A 14,969-nucleotide genomic window follows, 5' to 3' on the forward strand; every position below is an offset into this window, starting at 1 on the left:
GTGGAAACAAAGCCGAAGATCAAAGCCTAAACATGGGTGTCCCAGCCTGGAGACTCTTCCTCCATGTGTCCTCATCTAAGTGACCTTCACCAGCCCGGGGAGGTGACAAAATGAGGTGTTGGCCTGTTAGGGGCAGCTGCTGGAGAGCCAATCTGCACATCCCCTCCCTCCAGTCTCTTGAGAAGGGGTGGGAGAGGAGGGGGGGGGCAGCTGTGGGGTCCGAGTGACTGTCTCAGGGAGGGAGGGCACGGAGGTCCACAGTCAGGCACTGTCCTCTCAGGCTCTTGTCAAGATAAAGGCAAGAGGAGCGCCTGGGTGGCTCAGTGAGTTAAGCCTCTGCCTTCAGCTCAGGCCCTGGTCTCAGGGTCCTGTGTGTTGAGCTCTCTGCTCAGCAGGGAACCTGCTTCCCTCTCTCTCTCCCTGCCTCTCTGCGTACTTGTGATCTCTCTCTCTGCCAAATAAATAAATAAAATCTAAAAAAAAAAAAAAAAAAAAAAAAAAAAGCCAAGAAAAAGATGTTTTCTAGGACACAGTAGGGTAAGGGGCACCTGGGTTTCCACATCAGTTCCTTGGGGGCCCTGTTTCATCCAGCCCTAACTGGCCCCTTCCTGGGTCCAACAGCAGCCTGGCTCCCGCACATCAGTCCACCCTCAGGGGGAGGCCCCTGCAGGTCTGGTTTGTGCCTGATGCAGCCTCTGCCCTCAGACCTTCCCCACAGGGCCAGAAGCTGTCGGTGGGGGAGTCAGACACAGATTCGCAGCCCGCAGAACAGCAGGGAGCTGAGGGAGCTGAGAAGATGCCCCATAGGCAGGCCTCTTTGGTCAGGGGGAGGCCCAACCAGTAGCCCCGGTTGAACACCTGACAGCTGGAGCGCCGACCTGGGAGCAGGTGAAGCCTTGAAAGGGGCAGTAGGGCAGGTATCCCTGATGCTCTTGAAGGTGGGTTTCATATCCAGCAGTAATCCCCACTCAGAAGAGGACATGTCCATGCCCTCTGGTTAGCCCTGGTCCCTGTCTGCTCTCTGGCACCCTCCGGGCTTTCCCAGCAACTCAACAGGCCCGCCGGTGGGGGCGAGCTAGCAGAAAGGCTCTGGAGGGCAGAGGGCGCGCCTGCGGGGTCTCGGTGTGTCCAACCGGCTTCCCTGCAGGTACTTCAGCATCCGTCACGTGGTCCCTGACCCACCACGTTTTCAAAACACATCACCAGAGACCATTGGATTTCCTCTACATTTATTGCAACTGCTAAATGATTAACAACATTCACAACTTCTTAGATTAAAAAAAAGAAAGAAAAAACAAACCGAAAAACTTCCGTTTTGTAACATCACAAATGTCTTCTAGGTTTTATCAAGGACCAAAAACGCTAAAATTCTCTATATGATTTCCAGTGATGGAAACAAGCCAGAGACAGTAAGCACCCAAAGTGGTGAGTTAGCACTTTCCGGATGCCTGTCGTCCTCATGGAAGAGACCCTGGAACTAGAATGACAGAAAAGACACTGTGACTTTGACGAGGCTATGCAACTGCACATCGCGCTCGCACACACACTCCCTGCGAGCAGCCCCTGCCAGAGAGGGCGAGGGCGAGTGCCGAGGGCCTGTGTGCCCTGGTCCCTAGCCAACGGCTGGCATGAGGACACACCACCAGGCTCCGCCCCGGCTCCCATGACGCCACCCCCCAGGAAAAGCATCACCTGAGTGCTCAGAGGACATTCCAGGATCAAGAAGGTGTTCCCTTTGACGTTTGCCAAAGGCTCCCAGGGTCAGCTCAAAGCGGGATGTCCCCAGGAGGAAGAGTGGCAGGAGGCTGTAGGGACAGGGCTTATAGCCTGGGAATCCCTATTTTACTTACAGATAAAAGCAGAGTTGACCAAGAGCGAAGATACTAGCACAGAGTGAAGATGATGGGCAGAGCTATCTACGCTGCAGAGAAAGAGCCAGAACCTATCTGGGGAGTCCATGTTTTGCTTGGGGCCAACAGGCGCTCTGTGAAACGCCAGAGAAGACCAAAGCCCTGTTCTCAGAGTTCCATACACCTGCTCCACCCACGGCCAACAAGGAAAGCTACCGGAAGGATGAGGAAAGAAAGGAGATGAACCCCTACAGCTGTGGTCCCCACACCCTGCAGGCTGCTTCAGCTGTGCCAAGGAGTCTCGTCATCTGCCCGGCCACAAAGATCCGCCAGGAGCCCACGCAACAGAGCAGTGAGAAGCGAGGAGAGCCTGGAGGCCGCACCTGATGCGAAGAGACAGCATAGGCCTGTGACGGGCGTGGTGGTGGTGGCTGTGGTGGTGGGGATGGTGTGGGCCCCTCAAGATGGAGCCTGAGGAGCCCAGGCCTAGAGGCGAGGCCTATGGCTTTAAGAAACGGAAGATGCGCCGACATGGTAACTCACAGCTGTGCCCCTCTGTCCCCCCAGCTTGCAGAGTCAGCAGGATCCCAAGGTTCCCAGATCCAAGCACGCATTTAAAGCTTCCACACTGCTGCTTTACAAGAAAGGCTTGAGAGCCCCGCAGCCCGAGAACCTCGCACGTAGCTGCAAAGAGTGTGCACCGGGAGAAGAGGGAAAAGCGGCGATCACGCGCCTAGAAATAGCGAACAGCTGCGGGCCCGCCCCACAAGGACAACGCTTTCTGTTCTGTACAAGGGCCCTGACAACACAATTCTTTGCCGAGGTGCATGCCAGAAACGATGCTTCCTGAAGAGTCTACACCCCCGCCCCTTCGTAGAAGAGACTCCATATGTGGTTTTTCAAAAAAGCAAACTGCAGTGTGTGGATTCTAGGGAGATCAGCGAATTTGAGGGAAGTTTCATCAACATAATGATTACTCCCCACCAAACACAGCTCTGTTATCCTGTCGCTCAACTTCCACTCCGTCCCTCAGGAGCCGAGCCTCCATCAGTCACATGTTTGTGGAATCCAGCATCTCCGCTTCTCAGATCCTGAGCCCCAGCCCGCAGGCTGTGTGCCAGAGCAGACTCCACTAATACCGGATTACAGCCCCTATTTACGGCCTAGAAGCAACGAGAAGCCCCCATCTGTCATCATTTTGGCACCAAGTTTGCAAAGAGAGCACCAAAGAGAGCAAGGCGCCCTGCGACGGGAAACCCGACCAGAGCCGGCGCTAGAGCACAAACAAGGAAACGGTGCTTCCAAGGGCAGCACCACCTTCTGTGGTGGGAGCCAGGAAAGACTTGCAGGGGACTGGCTGCCGCAAGCATTTGGAAGAGGGGTAAAGGCAAAAGCAGATCAAAGTGGTGCACTCTCTTTTAAGAAGAAAAGCCAGGGGGACCTCCACACCAGAGCTGCAGAGGCGCTCGTCTCTCGAGGACGCGCCAGACCTACTTGGCCACTGGCTCCAGGGCAGATCCGGGCAGAGGTGGTGCTTTAAGAGTAACTGCTGCTTCGAGCCTTATTTGTCTCACCAATGGTTTCATCTATTCAGGGAGAGAATGATTTTGTTCATAACTGAGTTGGAAATTACAGGTGGGAAGGCTACTAAGAAGAGAAGAGAAAGAAGGGAATGTTTATATGGGCCCAAGGCCCTTGAGAAGGAAAAGGATTTGAAGATGCTCAGAAAAGGGATGTGGCAAAGCAGCTGCCCGGTGCAGCGCCGGTTTCCAGATCGCCCTCACACTTGCGGGACACCAGGCCCCTCCCAAGGCCCGCTGGTGGGCTGCACGCCTGTGAGCGCAGGGCTTGCGCCTTCAACCAAACCTGGAAGGGGAGAGGTGGGACACATCCACATCCAAACACTCCTTGTTAACCTCACAGAATGTTTTCGTGCACGTCCGTGTGTGTGTGTGTGTGTGTGTGTGTGTGTGCGCATGTGTGGTTTCCTGTTTGGTTTTGGGGGAGGAACCGCCTCTACGTACCAGCACGTCAGCTTGGGCGGAACGCCCCATGCACCAGCTCCCACACATACCTATTTGTTGGCCCGTTTGTGTCTGTACATCTGCATCATCCTCTGACGGAACACGTCAAATGTGTCTTCCTTGTGCTCCTGCCCGTCGGCACCTAACCCCTCCCCTTCCGACGCAGTTCCCCTAGGAGCAAAATGGAGAGTTAGCCACACCCAAGCACAGAGCCTGGCCACCAGGGGACTGGAAATGGCACAAGGGGTCAGAGTGGATGGAGGCACGTGGGACACGCAACAGGGAGAAGGAGAGGGAAAGTGAAGACATGAGTCACCGCGGCGAACAAGGGTACTCACCTGCGCGGGTGTGTGGACTTTCTGAGGGGCGTGCTCACAAGCCTGATTACAGCAGAAAGCCTCCCCCAGCAGGTGGTAAGCTCAGTTTTAAAGGCAATCCCTGCTGGATATTAATGGGGCCTAACAAACTCTGGGCCATCTTCTCCCACCCTGGCTAGCTGGCTTATGGGTTCCCAGAAAAAGCAAAGTGGTTTTTATTGGAACTACCTAGATTACCACTGAGCTTTTCTGACAATAAGGAATGTGGCTGAAATGCCAGGGGCCAAGAAACCATTTAACTCATCTGTGTGAGTGCAACAAGGAGCCTGTAGGAACACCTGTATATGTAAATCATCTGCTTCTCACCTCATCTGAAGACTCCCTTTGTCAGGGAAAAAACCCTGCCAGTTTGAAGCCATGTTTAACATGAGGGGAGCCAAGAAATCAGGCTGCGGATCAAAGACTCAGGACCAGAATCCCAGAGAAAGCCTCTTCTCTCCAAGCACGCTGCCCACCCCATCCCTGGCCCCAAGCGCCTGCTGCGTACACACTGACGGGCTCCCTGATGCCCTTCCCGCAGGAGCCCAGGCCGTGGCCCTCCTTCCAGCCCATCTTCTGCAGCATCTGGAACCCCAGGTTCTTGTCAGTCAGCTTCTGCTGGGCGAAGTCAAAGTCCTTGGGTTTCTGAAGAGAGATAAGGGTATAGCACGTAAGAACTTTGCAGACTGCAAAAAGCGCCCGGAGCACGGGCCTGCTCGTGCTGCACCTGGCACAGTCCAGCACCCCCTCCCCCGCCGCAACTGACTCTGATTCCACAGACACTGGGGGACACTGGGATGAAGCCACGGGCTATTTCCCACTTCCCAGCAACACTCCCTGGGTGGACTGGGGCTTCTAAAAGTGAAGAGTAAGAGATGCCCCCACAGAACCCAGCCAGACCAGGCTCTCAGGCCCCAGTGTGACCACCAGCACCGTGGTGCTAAGACCATGAGGAAAACCCCGAGGGGTTGGAGGGTCTTGGGGCCAAGAGGTTAGCAGGAAGAGCCCAAGGTGGTGATGATCAGAGGGTACAGCCCCACACTGGGGTAACCAGAGCAGAGGCTTGAGGCAGCAAGGCCCCTGGTGTAAGGAGTCAGAAGGGAGGCAGGGCTGAGGCAGGAGGGGGCTGAACAGGCCATGAACCTGCTATAGAGACACTCTATGTGAAAAAGTGGCTCACAGGGTCCTCCCTACTCCCCTACCTGTTTGGAACACGCCTATGGGCTTCCGGAACTTGAGCAGTGACCCTATCCTGGAAACCTCTCCGCTCGCCCTCAGACATTGCTCAGCAAACCTGAATGACTTGTTCATCTGTCCAGCTGCCCCGTCCCAGGTCTGGGAGCTCCCCAGGGGCAGAGACTGGGTTTTACTGGGACTCTGGGATCCATGTCTAGCACAAAGCAGACCTCACTGAGAGCTGGGAAAGCTGGAAAGAAGGGCTAGGGAAAGACCCTACAAGTAGAGGAGCAAGAAGCCCTGGATAAGACATGGGCACCAGAGCCGGCTGTGGGAAGACAGGTTAAAAGGCCTGGGGGGCCTCTGGAGAGCCTGCCCAGTGTGAGCAGAAAATATTTCCGTTTATGGGGTGCCAGGATGGCTCAGTTAGTCAAGCGTCTGCCTTTGGCTCAGGTCCTGATGGAGCCCCACATCAGGCTCCCTGCTCAACGGGGAGCCTGTTTCCCCCTCTCTCTCCACCCGCCACTTTCCTTGTTTATGCACGCATGTTCTCTCTCTGCCAGATAAACAAGTAAAATCTTTAAAAAAAAAAAAAAAGTTTTCATTTACTCATGAATATTCATAAGTACACACTGTCCCTACCACCTGAGCCTATTTTTAAAAACATTTAATTAACACCGAGGACAGTCTGGGTAGGCTGAGAAGGCCGCACGGGGAAAGGGCTCCTGCATCCTGATCAGCTGGTGCTGAGGGTAATGGTGAGAGTCTGAGGGTCTGAGCAGGAACACGTGTGAGAGGACAAGGGGGTGGCTAAGGCAAGGGAAAGGCCGGCCACAGGTCCCCAAAGGGCAGATCCTCACCCCTCCGGGAAAGCGGCTCAGACGGAGCAAGCTGGAAGCTCTTGGCCCACCGAGAGACTGGAGCTCGCAGGCCTCGGCTGCACAGCCAGTTAACATGCATTTCTTTTCACCCATTAAACCCCCTCTGAACCAAGTCACAGAGGTACAAATGAAGACTCGGGAACCACATGCTGAGATCAGGGGGCCAGGCTGAGCCCGAGCCCGGGTGCCCCCTCACCCCGACCACTGGAGGCGCAGCCGGCTGTGAACACCAATTCGAACTGAGCGTATCAGTTAGGACCACGAGATTTGGGCCCAGGAAAGTCCCCCCTCCCTGCTGTTTGCCGACCCTGCCTCTGGCTGCTGAGACCGATAGTGCTCTTGAACAGGTGTCCTCCACACAGGCTTTCCTGACCACCCCACACCAGCAGAGCCCTCACCTGGTTCCCGACTCATCTCCCTGACCTCTAAGGACCTGGGATGTGCCACATATGTCCTAGGTGATCTCGGCCAGCCTTACCTGCCCCCACGTATGCACCTGTCTGGAGTGCACCCCATCTCCCTGAAGACCTGCCCCCCACCCCCACCCCGGGTCTGTACATTTCAGACAGTGGCAGCTCCGAACTCCGAGCTGCCCGGGTAGACAACCACGGAGGCGGCCTGCATGCTGGGCTTTGGCTATTCCACACGCAATCCATCGGCAAGTCCCACTGACCGTGTCTTCACCCTCCTGGGCCCCTGTTGACAGGCTGCTCTCAGCACAGCAGCCACAGCGGCCATGTCTTCCCCTCAAACTACCACCATGGGTCCCTGCGGGCCTCGCCCAGAGAAGCAGCCTCACTGCTGACATCTGTCTACGGGCCTTCCATGAGCTGGGGCCTCACTGCCTTTATTTCCTCACCTCCTTACCCCACGTGGGGGCCACAAAGGGCTACCTGTTGACACAAGACCACCCTGGGGCCTCTCCCAGGCCTCCCTGAATAAATGGCACCCCGAACCCCACATTATTCCCTATTTCCCTTAGACCTGCTTCCAGCACACGGGCCACAAGAGTCTCACACATTCCTGTCCCTGTTGGCCCTGCTTGCTACTGCCTCCAGGTGGCAGACGGGGCCTGGCACATGCGCAGGGTCTGCCAGTTACTGCACACATGTGTGCAAATACCCATCCACACAATGTCTTGGCTTCTAGCCAATCAGTGAGCTCTTTAGCTACATTTACAGTCCGCTAAATCCGAACTGTAAGGGCCAGGACGTTACCTCCCAACACAGTGCGTGTATCAGGCCTCGCCTATTGGTTAAATAAACACATTACTACTCACCTGTGCTTCTGGCAACATAAATCAGTTTCAAGAAATCCCCAAGAAAAAAGGCTGTTTGTTATGCTTTGTACGTTGTGCGGTCTAAAGTACCAGTGTTCCTTAGTTATAAGCCACAGTGTCCTTTAAAGCTCCGGCAAATCCCAACTGGCATGTGTGAGAACTTGGTCATGCTCACCTTCTTTTTGGACACGGGCCGCCCCCGAGGTCTGTCATAGGCGATGCGAACTGGTTCATGAACTGGAAGACACGAGAAACATACCCGTACACACACATCAATTTCTCCGCATCTCTCAGCACTGCCCACACCGTGGCCTGCAGGCTGCCTCTCAGGAATCACGGGCACCAGGAGCACAAAGGCAGGAATACACGGGCCCCAGTGAGGGCTGCTCAACTGGAAAGAGTCTACTTTAACAAAGGACTTCCTGCATGTATGATGAAGGGTTCGATGCACAGGCCACTTTCCATGACTATAACAACACGTTTTGCTTCAACAAATAAATTATTCGCAGTCTCCAGCCCTCCTAGAGTTTCTGCAACTGTTCTGCTGATAAAGACTTAAACGTCCACATAGAACTTTCCAGTACAAAACAACCGTGCTTCTCATACTGAGCACTGAATCACATTATAGCCTTATTTTTAATGAAGGAGAGATCAGCAGGGCTGGGTTTTTTCTCATCAACCACCCAAGGAACTGAGAGCTTCCAAAACAGAAAGAGCTCCACTTTTTCCCCATGAGAGACTTGAGGCACTGGGAGAGGCTGCCAGCAGCAGCAGGAAGTTCTTACGGACGTCTGAATTGGGTAGAACAGCTGGCAATCCGTGGTAGCGCCAAAGTTTCCAAACACAAACCACAGGACTATTCTGTCAGCAAGAGAAACTGAACTGATGCTCTTGGAAGTAAGTGTGACAGTGAGCACAGAAGTGACACAAGATGGGGCACCGTTTGCCACAACCACCTCCCAGGAAGGTACGGCAGCAAGCACAGCCCAGGCCTGCGTTTGTGACGACACCTGGAAGGGTGGGGGGCACGAGGAATAACGAGGGCCAGGGCCGGTCCATCAGAAGGTCGCACACGATCCCATTCTGTCTGCTGACAGTCTAGAAAAGGCACGACCACGAGGCCAGAAAATGGGGAGGGGACCACAGAGAGAGAGACAGACATTTCTGGAGAAAGGCTCCAGCTCCACTGTGCTGGAGCAATTCCTGGCTGTACACGATTGCCCAAGCTCCTCAGACTGTGCCCTTAAGAAGGACGTGTGTTACTGCTGTTAAACGGTACCTCAAGAATCTTAACCCTCCCCACGGAAGAAGAGCAGATGACCTCCCGTGGCCCAGGCAGCAGAGCACAGGGCACATGGCTCCCACTAACCCTGCCCAAGACCAGCCCCACCTGTGCCCTCCTTCCTCATCATCACTAAGCAGGCATCAGTGCCCTGGGCCGTCCAGGGACTTAGAAGGCTGGGTACTCCCCAAGGTCACCAGCAGGAAACAGCTGACATGACCGAGGCCTGTGCCCTTCATGGCTGGGGCTCCTCCTCTGGACTGTGAGCAATCCTGGAAACACCGAGCAGCCTCTGATGCTGACACACGGCCGCTGCACCAACACAGCAGCACGTCCTCGGACTGCCAGCCCTACACCAGCTGGCAACGCGAGCTTCGCAGGAACATTTCGGAGTGGTATGCAAAACCACTACAATTATTTTAGGTTAAAAACACAAGACCAAAGAACTTCATGTTCTGTTGGCCCTGGGGGGTTTAGGGAGATAACGTCCAGGCTGGCAGGTATAACCAGAGGCGGGAAGGGGGACAGGGACCGGCTGGTCATCTTGTGGCTAAAAGCCTGGGCTAAAGGCCAGTAAACTCTTCCATACTGTCAGGCGACGTCACCTGGTCTCCACAACTTTTCCTGGTCACTACTGAGCAGCACAGCTCCTCTGAGGTGCTGACCGGAAGGCCGTGTTAGGGCAGATGGGGCGATGACCTGGCACTCACCTTTGGGCTCCTGGATGAGACACAGCCTCTTGGGAGCTGGGATCATGCCGACCTTCAAGGACTTGCTGCTGACCCTCTTCCGGGGGAAGCAGGACCCCGAGGAGGCCTGGGACAGCGCAGGTGCCCCAGCTGGGCCATCTTCGGCCGCCTCACTCGGGAGGCCATCGGTGGGGGGGCTGCCCTCAGAACCCTCGGACTTGGCCGCTCCTCCTGCGGACCTGGAGGACCCTCTAGGAGTGGGGACCTCTTCACCCCCCTCCTCCTCGTCGTCGTCCTCCTCCTCGTCCTCCTCCTCCTCAGGCATCACCTCTGGGCTTTCCAGCTCAGCCTCGTGCTGAGGGGGCTCATCTTCGAACTCTCCTTCCCCTTCCATGGGATCAAGGGGGCCTTCCTGAGAATCTGCGCCCTCACCAGCGTGGAGGTTCCGTGGAGACGATGTAAAACAAATCGACGGGCATAATTCAAATACTTTCTTTCGATAGAATTTGAAGGCTGAACTATTTTGGTCATGGAGAAACCTAGGATAAGGATGAAGGATACTGGTTAATCAGAGTGACCTCTGAACGTTCATATTTATTACACTGTCCAGAAGAGATCCAGCAAAGCTGGAGTGGGACCAGGAAACAAATAACCTAACCCCTTTCTACCAACTACGGTTGATGGCGCAGCCGCACAAGGAGATAGAGATCCGAGGACTGGTGGTAACCAAGCAAAGAAGCCTCATTGCTTTTCAGGGGAGGGAGGTGGAGGAACATGGTACGCAGGAATGACCAAGGAATGTGCTGCTTTAGCATTGTAGTCAGAGATCCAACCTGGCCCTCTCCTCATCCCCTTCTAGTCTGTCACCAGACACTCTGGGACTCCCGTGCACTCGCTGTGACTGTACGGTTCCTTTCACACCGCCAGGTAAGACAGAGGAAGGCACATCACTCCTGCCCCTCATTCTACAGTGAAGCTGCGTCAGCGTGGTGGCAATACTGCCTCTCTGAGCCTCTGGGTCCCCCGGCCACCTTGATCCAGGGCCACAGCTAGTGTGAGAAACTGAAAACATGCACGAGGACACAAATACACTTGGACCCAAGTAAAGAAACCCTTGTTCTTGGCTAGAACAACTCAACCTTATAATGATGTCAATTCTTCACTGATCAAAGTATCAATGCATAAATCTATCTCAATAAATGCCTCATTTTTTTCCTGCATTTGAACATGATTCTAGACTTCACAGAGGAAAAAAATAATCTCTAAGAGTATCTGGGAGAACTCTGAATAAAATCAATGAAGGGTTCTGACCTTACAGATATTACAGTGTACGAGGCCCCTACAGTTATAGCAGTGTGGTACCAGTCCTTGGATACACGGACAGAAAACACCAACACAAAGGTCAGAAACATGGTATCTGAAGTCAGCTACAGAGATGGCTTAAAAATAAACTACACTGGGGTGCCTGGGTGGCTCAGTGTGTTAAGCCTCTGCCTTTGGCTCAGGTCATAATCTCAGGGTCCTGGGATCGAGCCCCACATCGGGCTCTCTGCTCAGCAGGAAGTCTGCTTCCTCCTTTCTCTCTCTGCTTCCCTCTCTGCCTACTTGTGATCTCTGCCTGTCAAATAAAAAACAAACAAACAAACAAACAAAAAAACGGAGAAAGAAAAAGTCCCAAAAAACCAACAGAAAGAAGGGCAAAGATTAAGAACTTGAGCCCTCCAAAAGACAGCTAGAATGAGAAAACAAGTCACAGAACAGGAGAAAATATCTGCAAATCATACACCTGATAAAGGACTCCGATAAAGGATGTATGTAGTGAACCCTCAAAACTGATTAATAAGTAAAAAAAAAAAAATCAATCAAAAGATGGACCGAAGATCCAGACACTTAAGTATAGAAAACACACAAGGACACCTGAGGGCACTCAGCACGGCTAGTCCTTGGAGAAATGAGAACTACGGTGCAACCCCGTCTCCCCGTGCTGGGACGCTAACATGACCAAGCTGACACGAGCAAGTGCTGGCGAGGATGGGGAAGAACCAGAACTCTCGTCCAGGCTGCTGGAAATGCAAAATGGTGCCACTCCTCGGAAAGGCAGCTTGGTAGTTTCTTCAGAAGTTAACCATAGACTCATCATGGAGCCAGCCTTTCCTAGAGAAAAATAAAGACCTTATCCACAGCTGCTCACAGCTGCTTTATCTGTAACCATCCCAGACTGGAAACATCTCGGTGCCATCAACAGGCAGTGCGGAAACCACTGGTCTAGCCGCACAGTGGGACACACTCAGCAGCAAAGAGGAATGAACTGGGCACACACGCAACAAACACAACTGACTCTGAACAACTGCGCTGGACAAAAAGTGAGAACAAGCTGCATTTACAAAAAATTGTAAAAAATGCAAACTATTTACAACACCAAAGCTTTTTTAAAGGACAAATGTTTCTTTCTTTCTTTTGTTTTTTTAAAGGGACAAATGAACAGTCCACAGGAAAATAAAGGACACAAGTTTATGAAAAGATGTTCAATTTCACTCCTAAGGAAAATGGAAACTAAAATTTCATGGAAATGAGAAATTTCTCATAAATCCTACTGACCCTAAGGCATGCCAAAAGGTGAGGGGTGGGGACAAGTACTCTGGATACTGCTCTAGGCGTGGCCCTCGGGGAGGGGGATTTCTATTATCTAACAAAATTACCAGTGCACTGACCCTGAGGCCCTACAGTCCCCCTTCTGAAAGATACATGAAGATTCTCTCCAGGAAGTCACTGTGTGTGAGGCCACTGATAAGGCCATAAGAACAATGTGAATGACGAAGGCTGGGGAATGACCCTGGTGTGGCTACATGTAGAGAATGACAGTGGACAAAAGAATGAAGGGACAAGTGGGGAAGGCACAAGGGACTTCTGGATAGGTGGTGAAGGGTAAAAAGCAAGATGCACAAGTGTCTATTACATATAGAAAGTTACATGTAAGAACAAAGGGGTTAGTGGTAGAAGAACAGGGGGAAATGCACACACCCCCTATAATTGAATGAAAATGGTTTCCTGTTGTTGGTGGGGGGATTCCCACTCAGAGACTTCTCTGAGATTACCTTCTATAATTTCTACTTTAGAACCATTCAAATGCTGAATTTATTTTTAAAATTAAATTAAAAAGGGTAGAAAAATATAGCCCTAAACTGAATCTCTGTAGAAACAAATGAACCTGACAATATGTCAAATTGATGACCTAACCACACACAAAAAAAGGATTTAACTCAGATGACTATTGAGCACGTTAGAGGTATCATTTTTCTAAAGGAAAAGAAACACAAAGTCACTTTGACATTTATTATGTATGTGTGCTGCCAGGTGCAGTCATTCTCAAACTGCTCCCTGAGCACCGGACTGGGGGACAGGGGGAATCACTCCACCTAATGTTGCTGTACAGTGGGGGACTCTGTGTGGGGACGGAAGGGACAGTGCCGCCTTAGGAACACTGCTCAGAAAAGGCTGTCAGAAATGGTGACAAACTCAAACCTGGCAGTTGCAGGTTCCTAGAATACTGCAGAACTCTCACTTGGAGAAAAACAGACAGACAGACAGACAGACAACACAACCGATGGAATGCTCCCGGCTGCCCTCAGCGGAGCCATCCCCTTACCTGGGTCCTGCCCAACTGTGAGGCGTGCTAGGCCCAGCTGGCCCCAAGGTCACCAGGCCTGTAAAAGGCAGGACGGGCTGAACCCCATGAAGCCGTCGGTGCTCCCCAAGGCTGGACTGGGTCTCACAGGAAGCAGGAGGCAGGCCCAGTGCAGAATCTACTCAAGGTCCCCAACAAGCTAGAAGAATGTGCTGGGTCACTACTGGGTCCCAGCAATGCTCTAGGACATGTGTAGTTTTCAACCCTAGTCTTCATTCATTAGACTAAGGCATGGCTCTCCAGCATGGTAGGAGCAAGGCAAGGGTCCAGAGTTCCCAGCCGATGGGAGGATAAAATACACACAACATGGGATCCCCACCTGGGTTACGGCTCAGCACCAGGAACATGGAGCTCCTGGGCAGCCTCCCACTGAAGGAGGGGAACCCGCCCCACAAGGCAGTGCAGGCTCCTGGTTCTGTCACCCGCAGGCTGTGTGCTGTTGAGTGGGCACCGCATCTGAGGAATGACAGTGGTAGCAGCACCCCCTCCTGGCAAAAGGATGCCAGGCCACTGCTAAGTGGAAGTGCCAGCTGCCCACGGCTGGACCGGGCGCCATCCATCACCACCCGGAGCACTGGTGTGACCAGGGACAGTGCCCCGCCTCCCCCTCCCCCACAACACTTGGCCTCTGTAAAGGTTCTGGGGAACCCACTGGCCTCTATGCCTGGGTGCTCTCTCCCCCTTGCCCTGATCAAAGTCCACTTGACCTTCAAATACAGCTTAAACTTCCCTCCAGGGCAGGTTTTTTCCTGATGCCACAGATGAGGGCAGTACGGTCCAACACCCCAAAGCAGATGCTTCCTCCTCACAGCCCTGAGCTCGGCAGAAGTGATGCCATGACTTCTCCTCAGGTGCCTCTCGGGGCAGAAGCGTCTGCCAGGCCACCCAGAGGCTCTCAGGACACTCAAATTCAAAGGGCACGATGGCTACATACCACAAGTCGGGGTTGTCGGTGCTGTTTTCTATGCTGAACTGTTCAATCTCTGGTCCCACCTGAGCAACAAATCTGGCCAGTTTCTCCGCAGTCTCCATGGTCTTCGTGTCAACTACAAAACAAAGCGACTGTCACATGTCAATTCTGAGCTGCTGCTTCCAATTTCTGCTTTGGGGGTTGGGTATGGAGACTAATTATAAAGACAGCCCCTGGTGTCCCCTCACTGCATCCCTGCCCTTTGCATGGGACTCTGCAGCTCTGTCCAGCAGAGGCAGATCCTCTTCTGTCCCCCCAAATCAGGGCTGACCTGGAGCTGCCTGCTGACTGACAGGAGGAGGCGTCAGTGTGGAACCTGGGCTTGAGGCCTTGAGCACCTCCACCGCCCTCCTGACTGTCAGGTGAACAAATCAAGGCTGACTGCTAGGGGGCGACAGGCATGTGACCCAGGCACCAGTTACTTCCGCTGATGGCCCCATAAAACCTGTTGCCTGCAAACACATGTGTGGGCCCAGCCCAGTTCAGCAGACTCGGGGCACTACGCCCCCCGTCTGAAGCCACAGTTCAGAATGGCTAGTTAAATGGCGACAGCTAGAGAATGTAGCAGTGGTGTAGATTCTGGTTCCCCTCTCCGTTCACACCCAGTGCTAAGTGGGCCAGGGGCAGGCTTGCCACACAGAGAAAAAGTAATGGCCAGGAGAAACAGAAGAAATGGCAGGTCAGCTAAGTCTGAGGAAGGAAACAGAGACCTCAGGGAAGAAGGAGCAGAATAAGAGACGAGGGCAGCCCTATGGAACGTAAAGAGGGGCAAGAACA

General features: G+C 53.2%; 1 protein-coding gene across 14 annotated transcripts in view; it reads right to left on the reverse strand.

Moving 5' to 3' along the window:
• Window positions 1-1,212: 1,212 nt before the first annotated feature.
• Window positions 1,213-14,969, reverse strand: part of SUGP2 (SURP and G-patch domain containing 2) — a 30,635-nt gene continuing 16,878 nt past the window's right edge. For 9 of the 14 annotated variants that reach the window (XM_059160591.1, XM_059160596.1, XM_059160595.1 and 6 more), the window contains 5 exons: window positions 14,157-14,268; window positions 9,559-10,076; window positions 7,742-7,803; window positions 4,739-4,875; window positions 1,213-4,045 (listed from right to left, as the gene is read on the reverse strand). In XM_059160591.1, the coding sequence (XP_059016574.1) occupies window positions 3,925-4,045; window positions 4,739-4,875; window positions 7,742-7,803; window positions 9,559-10,076; window positions 14,157-14,268 (950 nt within the window). In that variant the 3' untranslated portion in view covers window positions 1,213-3,924. The remainder of the gene's footprint in view (window positions 4,046-4,738; window positions 4,876-7,741; window positions 7,804-9,558; window positions 10,077-14,156; window positions 14,269-14,969) is intronic. The other 5 variants (XR_009350666.1, XR_009350665.1, XM_059160587.1 and 2 more) reach the window with 5 other exon arrangements.

This window comes from Mustela lutreola, chromosome 2 (assembly GCF_030435805.1).
Source record: "Mustela lutreola isolate mMusLut2 chromosome 2, mMusLut2.pri, whole genome shotgun sequence".
NCBI classification, from domain to species: Eukaryota; Metazoa; Chordata; class Mammalia; order Carnivora; family Mustelidae; genus Mustela; species Mustela lutreola.